The sequence below is a fragment of the Erinaceus europaeus genome, chromosome 3 (genome assembly GCF_950295315.1).
Source record: "Erinaceus europaeus chromosome 3, mEriEur2.1, whole genome shotgun sequence".
In the NCBI taxonomy this organism is placed as follows: Eukaryota; Metazoa; Chordata; class Mammalia; order Eulipotyphla; family Erinaceidae; genus Erinaceus; species Erinaceus europaeus.
The window spans coordinates 30,242,636-30,251,257 of record NC_080164.1 but is presented as its reverse complement, the minus strand read 5'-3'; the positions used below and the strand labels follow the sequence as shown (position 1 = coordinate 30,251,257).

General features: G+C 59.8%; 1 protein-coding gene across 1 annotated transcript; it reads left to right on the top strand.

The window, feature by feature from the left end:
- The first annotated feature begins 30 nt into the window (after window positions 1-30).
- Window positions 31-8,070, top strand: ABCG5 (ATP binding cassette subfamily G member 5). Its single transcript, XM_007537258.3, has 13 exons — window positions 31-187; window positions 1,654-1,775; window positions 2,463-2,599; window positions 2,719-2,817; window positions 3,292-3,424; window positions 4,610-4,749; window positions 5,088-5,217; window positions 5,673-5,886; window positions 6,025-6,230; window positions 6,582-6,720; window positions 7,034-7,219; window positions 7,301-7,413; window positions 7,517-8,070. The coding sequence occupies exons 1-13, from the start codon at window positions 48-50 to the stop codon at window positions 7,708-7,710; spliced, it is 1,953 nt and encodes a 650-aa protein (XP_007537320.1). The 5' UTR covers window positions 31-47; the 3' UTR covers window positions 7,711-8,070.
- The last annotated feature ends 552 nt before the right edge of the window (window positions 8,071-8,622 follow it).

Genomic DNA, 8,622 nt, shown 5'->3' with positions numbered 1-8,622 from the left:
CGGGAGAAGCGGCCAGCAGAGGCTCCAGGACCCACTGCCCGCCAGCCATGGGCGAGCTACTGCCTGCGGGACCCCTGGAGTCCTGGGATCCCCAGACAAGTGCCCCAAAGGGCCCCCAGGGTGAGCCCACAGCCCCCTCAAAGCCTCGCCACAGCCTGGGCGTTCTCCACACCTCCTACAGTGTCAGGTAGGGCCCGGGCGGTGGGACAGGGCTGGGACAGGGATAGAGTTGTATATACAGGTTGGGGCTGTGACAGGGATGTGGTTGTGAGAGAGACAAAGCTGGGGTTGTGACAGGGACAGGGGCTGGGACAGGGATAGGGGCTGTGACGGACAGGGATGGGGGCTGTGACAGGAACAAGGGTGGGGCTGTGACAGGGACAGGGTGGGGGCTGTGACAGGAACAGGGGCTGTGATAGGGACAGGGATAGGGGCTGTGACAGGGACAGGGGTGGGGGCTGTGACAGGGACAGGGGTAGGGGCTGTGACAGGAACAGGGGTGGGGGCTGTGACAGGGGCAGGGGCAGGGGCTGTGACAGGGACAGGGGTGGGGGCTGTGACAGGGTGTAGGGGCTGTGACAGGGTTAGGGGTGGGGGCTGTTACAGGGACAGGGGCTGTGATAGGGACAGGGGCTGTGACAGGGGCAGGGGCTCTGATAGGGACAGGGACTGGGGCTGTGACAGGGACAGGGATGGGGGCTGTGACAGGGACAGGGATGGGGGCTGTGACCGGATCATGGACTGTGACAGGGACAGGGACAGGAGCTATTACAGGGACAGGGCTAGAGCTGTGACAATGATGGGGTTAGGGTTGTGACAGGGACAGGGACTGTGACAGGAATGGAAATGGATCTATGACAGGGACAGTGCTAGGGCTATGACAGGGACAGGGCTGTGACATGGATAGGGCTGAGACAGGGATAAGGGTTAGGGTCTGTGACAGGGACTGAGGCTGTGATGGGACAGTTCTGTGACAGGGCTGGGGTTGTGACACGAATTGGTACCAGGGCAGTGCAAGGACAGGAGGCTTTGACTGTCACAGTGGGTTATGACAAGAATTGAGGGTCTGTGACAGGAACGGATGACTGTTATACAGTCTTGCTTTGACATGGACAAGGTGCTGTGACATGGATGACCTGGTCTGAATGGTAGTGCGTCTGTGCCCTGGTGGATCTCACTGTTTGGTTCCTTGGAGAGGTGTAGTCATCAGGGGATAGGGGGGATCCCTCCTCCAGGACACATAGGATCCACGTTACTGCTGACCACTTGATGGCCTTGCACCTGTGTGTTCCCTGTCTTTCATCATCTGCCACCCACCCTGTCATGGAATGGAATCTGGGTGTTGAGGGGTCACACAGGATGGGTGGCTGGGGGAGTGTGCTATCTTGAAGTATGTCCAGTTATATAGGATGGGGGTGCTAGGTTGGGGGACACTAGCTATGGTGATAAGTGTCAGTGCAGGTGGGGCAGGTCTACCCTGCTGTTTCCTGTGGGCCAGAGCTGCTGTGGGGAGTTTGGAGTGCTCCTGATACTCACTCAGGGGATGATGCAAACAGGAAACACAGTGGGCTGTGGGGGGCAGGAGCTGCAACTGGAGGGGCAGGGCCTGCAACTGGAGGGGCAGGGCCCCATGCCCTGCTGATCTCTTTGAAGCCACCGTGTGGGGCCCTGGTGGAATGTGGCCTCCTTCCGGCGACGCTGGCAGCGGCGGGTCCTCCAGGACGTGTCCTTCTACCTGGAGAGTGGGCAGATCCTGTGCATCTTGGGCAGCTCAGGTGAGGGGCCCAGGGCTTTGGCCAGACAGAATGAGGGGGTCCCTTCTACCATCCCGTCTCTGCTGGCTCCCCAATGAGGGCCCTTCGCTGGTGCCCATCAGACCCCCTCACAGTCCCTCACTGTTCATGCCTATACAGGAGCCTGGTCCCTGAGCTGCAATGTCCACATGTCTGAGGTGGGGCCTGGGGCTTTGACTGGCACTTGCTGATGTGTGTTGGGCATGTCCACTGTTACTGCAGTGCTCAGGGTGTGACTTTTGTTGGGCTCTGGCCTGTCCAGTGGCCTTTCCTCCAAGCCCCAGTTCTGAGCACAGTCAACCCCCAGACTGGATAAGAGTCATCCCCATACTGGATGTGGTCATCCCCCCATACTGAATCTAATCACACCCATAGTGGACTTGGTCACCCCCATCCTTAACATACACTCCCATACTGGACATGGTGACCTCCATTGATGCAGCTCTGGATCCCCTGTCACTGTGCTGTGTCCAGTGCCAACAGTGTCCCCAAGCACAGCCAGGGCCTGGGGGCTGCAGCTCTGACCACTCACCCAGCCCTGCTCCTCAGCTCAGCCCTGCCCCTCTGAGATAGCCACCCTAGTGACCAGAAGCAGCACTTCTACTGCAACCCAGGGACATCCAATGCAGGTCCTCCAGGGGACAGGCTCATGTGACCCACTGTCCTCAGGCTCGGGCAAGACCACGCTGCTGGATGCAGTGGCTGGGCGGCTGCGCCACTCTGGGACCCTCACGGGTGAGGTGCTCGTCAATGGGCGGGAGCTGCGAGGGGACCAGCGGCGGGACTGCTGCTCCTACGTGCTGCAGGTGAGCCCACCCCTGTCTTGCCTGCTTCCCTGCCCAGACCCCACCCCTGCTCACCTGACCCTGACATGCCCCCCCCAACTGTCCCCTGCACCCCTGCTGGGCCCTGACCTTCCTTGCAGAGTGACACCCTGTTGGGTGGCCTGACAGTGCGGGAGACACTGCTGTACATGGCTCAGCTGGCCCTGAGTGGACACTCCCCTGACTTCTTCCACAAGAAGGTAGGTCTTTCCCCAGAGCCAGGAGCTCTGGTCCCCACGGACCACATGCCCCTGAGATTTTACCACTCCAGTGATGGGAGGGGTGGTAGAGGGAGAGACAGAGAAAGGGAGAGACATATGGAGCAGGAGAAAAGGAAAGAGACAGGGAGAGGGAGAGAGACAGAGGGGGAAGAGACAGTGAGAGGGAAAGAGACAGAAGGGGAGAGGGAGCAAGAAGGAGAGAGGGAAAGACAGGGAGAGGGAGAGAAGCTGAGAGACACAGAGAGAGGGAGAGACAGAACAGCACTGCTCCAATGTTTGTGAAGCAGGTGATTCCACATGGTGGTTGGGGTTTTGAACCCAAGTCCTGTGGCATGGTGACATACGTACTCTACTGGGCCTATCCCTTAGTCACCCTGGCCTGTCCCTGTCCCCCTCCTCCCTGTCCTCTCCCTGCCACACTGGCTCTGTGACAGCCTCCACTGTCATCCACAGGTGGATGCCATCCTAGCAGAGCTCAGCTTGGCCCATGTGGCAGACCAGCGGATTGGCAACCACCAGTCGGGGGGCATCTCGAGTGGAGAGCGGCGCCGGGTGTCCATCGCAGTCCAGCTCCTGCAGGACCCCAGTGAGTGGGGCCTTTGGCTGCTGCTGGTGGGCAGACCTGAGGCGATGGGGCTTCTGGGATCTTCCTGCCAAGTGCAGACCAGCTCTTGCACCGAGGACTGACGTGCATTCTGGAGCCAAGGCCTTGGGTGGGAAGCCTGAGCTGAAGCCCCAGGCTCCCTGTAGGCTGTTTGCTAATGCATGCTCCCCAGGAGCCCTCAAATGTGGGCCCTGCCTGACTGTCCCTGCCCCACCAACACAAATGATGCTTCCCAGTCACCCTGGAAGCATCTGGAAGGGTGTGGAAGAGTCTAGTTGGCCCTGGAAGGATCTAGTGGCCCTGGAGGGATCTGGAAGGATCTGAAGGGAGCTGGGAGACCCTGGAGGGATCTGGAAGGAAACAGCAGCATCTCAAGCAGGACTTGGAGTGGTGCACTCAAAAGTGAACATTTGGAGGGAGGGGCCCCCTACTGGTCTGGCCACCACTGGGGATGTCACCCCTGAAAGGTACCTAGGAGGTGACTGCTGGCCCTGGAAACTCCTCCAGCTTGGTCCCTGGGAGGAAACAGCTCCTGAATCCCTGTCCCACAGAGATTAGGAATTCTGTCCTAGCTGGCACCCACATCTCCCAAGAGGTCCTCATGAGCTGGGGCAGTGAATGCTGGTGCCCGGGAACTGGACAGGAGGGTTGCTGTCATGACCAGACCCCACAGGCCTCCTGACAGCGGATGAATCCTTCCTGCCAAAGCAACACACCAGAGCCAGTGCAGGGCCAGGACAAAGCTGGGCCTCACATGAAGGCCTGTACTTGGTTCCCAGCATATTTGTATGGGAGTATTTGTGTGTGCGGGGGGGGGGGGGGGGTGAGTGTGGAGAGGAGGAAAGAGAGAGGAAGAGACCACAGTGTTGCTCCACTATCCATAGAGCTCCCCCTGGCTGCACACGTTTCCATGTGGTGCTTGGGCAGATCCCCATTGGGCCAGACAGTCCTGGAGTACCAGTGAGCCAGCTAGATGCTGGCAAGAATGCCCTTCTTGGGACAGGATTGGGGATCCTGTCCTAGCCGGCCCCCATGTCCCCCAAGAGGTCCCTGTGTCCTCAGGTGTCCCTCATGTCCCCTGTGTCTGGATGGTGTGAGACTGCTGAGGAGGAGGTGGCTGGGGTGGGCAGAGGGGGCTGGGCAGTGACTGGGTGTGACCTCTGGCAGAGATCATGCTGCTGGATGAACCCACCACGGGCCTGGACTGTAAGACAGCCAGCCAGATAGTCACCACTCTGGCCGAGCTGGCCCACAGGGACCGCATTGTCATCCTCACCATCCACCAGCCCCGCTCCGAGCTCTTCCAGGTGAAGCCAGGGGCACACAGTGGAGGGCAGGGGACAGCCATGGTTGGGGGTGGGGGAGCTGAGGGGACTCTGGACTGATCCTTGTGGCCACCAGCATGCCCTGTTTCCCTTGGGCCCCTGCCTGTCCTGTGTCCTATGTCCCTGAATTCACCAGTGTGTCCTCTCTCCCAGTGGATACCAGCCCATGTCCTCTCTCTCTCGGGCTTCCAGCCCATGTCCTTTCTCCCTGGGGCCCCAGCATGCTCTGTGTCCCTGAGGACACCAGCACGCCTTGTATGCATGGCCGAGGGGAGCCCCGGGTTATGTATGAGTTGCCTCCCCATGGCCTGGGTGCCCAGGTCTTTGACAGGGTGGCCATCGTGAGCTGTGGGCAGCTGCTGTTCTGTGGGAGCCCCGCCGAGATGCTGTGCTTCTTCCAGGACTGCGGCTTCCCCTGTCCCGAGCACTGCAACCCTTTTGACTTTTACAGTGAGCTGCTACGCATAGCACTGAGCTTAGCACTGTGTCCCACGGGCATGGGGGGGGGGGCTCTGCTGAGTACTGTGGGACTATGTCAGGAGCTGGGGGGGATCTTCTAGGCACTGGAAGCTCTGCTGGATGCTCTTCTGGAGCTGGGGGCCTCTGCCGGGTGCTGAGGGACTCTGCTAAGATCTAAGGCCTTTACCAAGCGCTGGAGGGGCTCTACCAGGCTTTGGGGAGGTCTGCCAGGATCTGGGGGGCTGTACCAGGCAGTGAGAGGCTCTGTCAGAAGCTGGGGGGGAGCTCTGCTGGCACTGGAGGAATCTGTCAGGAGCGCAGGGGTCTCTACTGGGTATTAGGGGGCTCTGCCGGGTGCTGGGGTGCATGGGTCTCTGCCTTGGCCCCCTGGGGTGGCCTGGGCTCTGCTTGAGGCTCAGGCTTAGCCAGGTGTCTGTCGCCCACAGTGGACCTGACATCCGTGGACACCCAGAGCCGTGAGAGGGAGGCAGAGACATCCAAGCGTGTGCAGGCCTTGGAGGCAGCCTACAGAGTGTCCCCCATCTACAAACACAGCCTGGAGGCCATTGAGCAGGCAGGGCAGCTGCCTGGGACTCCTGAGGTCCCCTTCAAGACCACACAGGGCCCTGGTGTGCTCACCAGGCAGTGGGTACTGCTGAGGTGAGGGGGAGTGGGGGCTTTTGTGGGGGGAGACAGGGCCCAGGGTGCCTGTCAAGCTGTGGGTGGAGGGCCAGGCACCAGGAGGCGATGCTGGGATGGGGGGCCTGGCCTGGGTGACACTGTGGGCCTCTCCCCCAGGAGGGTGACGCAGAACCTGCTGCGGGCAGGACCGGCACTAGCCATGCGTCTGGTGCAGAACCTGGTGATGGGGCTCTTCCTCCTCTTCTTCCTGCTGCGCCTTGGCCTGGATGTGGCTGCAGGGGCCGTGCAAGACCGAGTGGGGCTCTTCTACCAGTTTGTGGGTTCCATGCCCTACACGGGCATGCTCAACGCCGTCAACTTGTGTGAGTACCACCCCCAGCCGCCTCATACTGGGGCCCAGCACCACCCCACCTCTCATCCCCACTTTCTGTCTGAGCCTTAGAGCCGACTGCCCACCTGCTCTGGGCACCCAAGGAAACCTGGCTCCTGACGCAGTGCAGTGGGGGTGGGGGCCCCAGGGGATGGGTGTTGCCACCCCAGTCCTGATGCAGGGACCCATCCACCCCCAGGGGACAGGCGGCCCTGCCTGCCCCTACCTGTGCTCCTGACTCTTTCCCCGGGGGAGGAGGAAGGAGACAGAGCAGGTTCCAGGGGGCCCCCCCTCTGGGGCTGTCCTCGACCTGAGGCCCTGCTGTGACTGTGTTGTCCTCCAGTCCCTGTGTTGCGTGCAGTCAGTGACCAGGAGAGCCAGGATGGGCTGTACCCGCGCTGGCAGATGCTGCTGGCTTACATGCTGCACTCCTTACCCTTCAGCGTGGTTGCCACCCTGCTCTTCAGCTCCGTCTGCTACTGGTGAGGGCGAGGCCTTAGTGTCCCTCATGTCTGCAGGGGACTGCCCTTGGGCAGCAGAGAGCTACCCAAGCAGAGAGGCCATAATAGAGAGAACAGGGGACAGGAGAGAAGATAGGGACAAGAGAGCGAGCGGATGGTACAGGCCCGGGGACAGGACAGAGTCGGGGTAGCTGTTGGCAGTGGTCCTGGAGAGCTGTGCAGAGCAGGGGTGGGGAGGGACAAGTGATGGGGCTGAGGACCCAAGACCACAGTGCCCGGGGGTACAGGGGCTGTCAGTGCTTAGGGGAGCCAGGTTGACTTGGGACTCCCCCAGGGCGCTGGGCCTGCACCCCGGGGCTGCACGGTTCGGCTTCTTCTCGCTGGCGCTGCTGTTGCCACACATGTTGGGGGAGCTGCTGACTCTGGTGCTGCTGGGGCTGGTCCAGGACCCCACGTTGGCCAACAGCCTGGTGGCCTTGCTCAGCATCATCGGCTTGCTGGTGGGCTCGGGCTTCATGAGGTGAGATGGCCAGTATCCTGGAGAGACCCCGGCCGTGGCCCACGCTTGAGCCAGAGCCTGATGCTCCTCTGTGTCCCCAAGGAAAATGGCAGATATGCCTGTCCCGTTCAGGATCTTCTCCTACTTCACCTTCCAGAAGTACTGCTGTGAGATCCTGGTGGTAAATGAGTTTCATGGCCTCAACTTCACGTGCGGTGAGTGAGAGTGGCCTCAGAGGCCCCAGCCTAGGGCCCAGTGGGCAGGGTGGCTGTGTGGGGCCTGGTCTGGCTGACCGTGAGGCCATGTCCCCACCCCTAGGCATACCGGGCGGCACTGTGCATGGGAACCCTATGTGTGCACTCACGCAGGGCACCCAGTTCATCGCCAGCACCTGCCCAGGTGCGGAGACGCGATTCTTGGCCAATTTCTTTCTGCTGGGTGCCTTCGTGCCAGTCCTGGTGCTGCTGGGCATCATTGTGTTTGTGGTCCGAGACCGCCTCGTGGGCCGGTAGGGAGCACCAGGGGCCAGGATATCTGCTGGAATTTGGAGAGATGTGACAGCCTGCCTACAGACTGACCAGGACTTGGGGAGATAGGAGATGCCCACAGCCTGGGCCTGCACACAGAGGGCGCAGCTGTTGGGGACTGGTCTGCACGGAGCCATGTGGGATGCAGGATCAGTCTGTGGCTCCAGGAATGCTCTGGGCTCTGCCCACCCCCTCTTATCCTTTAAAAATAAGGCTGGGGAGATAGCACAGTGGTTCTGTAAAGAGACTTTTCTGCCTGAGGCTCCAAAGTCCCAGGTTCAATCTCCAGTGTGGCCTGGGGAAAAATGATAAAATAATAATAAAAAATGGCAATAAGCACTTGAACAAAAGGGATGATTAAAGGACGCTAGTCTTGGTGATGGTGTGAAGCTGGCTACAGATGACAGATGTGTGTGGGCCGTTGCGTGTGGCTGAGCTCACAGACTGCCACCTATAAGCCTAACTTCACACACATCCCTGGGATGGCCCGGCCGAGTGGGATCTAAGTCAACCATTGTGGCAAGGAACCCTGGGATGTTATTGGGTTGTCAGAAAAGTCATGACTCGTGTTTGCATAGAAAAACATAGGGAAGGAATTCAGGCTTAAGTGGGTTAAGCACATGTGGTGCAAAGGCAAGGACCGGCATAAGGGTCCTGGTTTGAGCCTCCAGGTCCCCACCTGCAGGGGAGTCGCTTCACAAACGGTGAAGCAGGTCTGCCGGTGTCTATCTTTCTCTCCCCCTCTGTCTTCCCCTCCTCTCTCCATTTCTCTCTGTCCTATCCAACAACAATGACATCAATAACAACAATAACTACAACAACAATAAAAAAGGGCAAAAAAAGGGAAAATAAATAAATATAAAAAAATAAAATAAAAAAACAGAGGGAAGGGAGTCA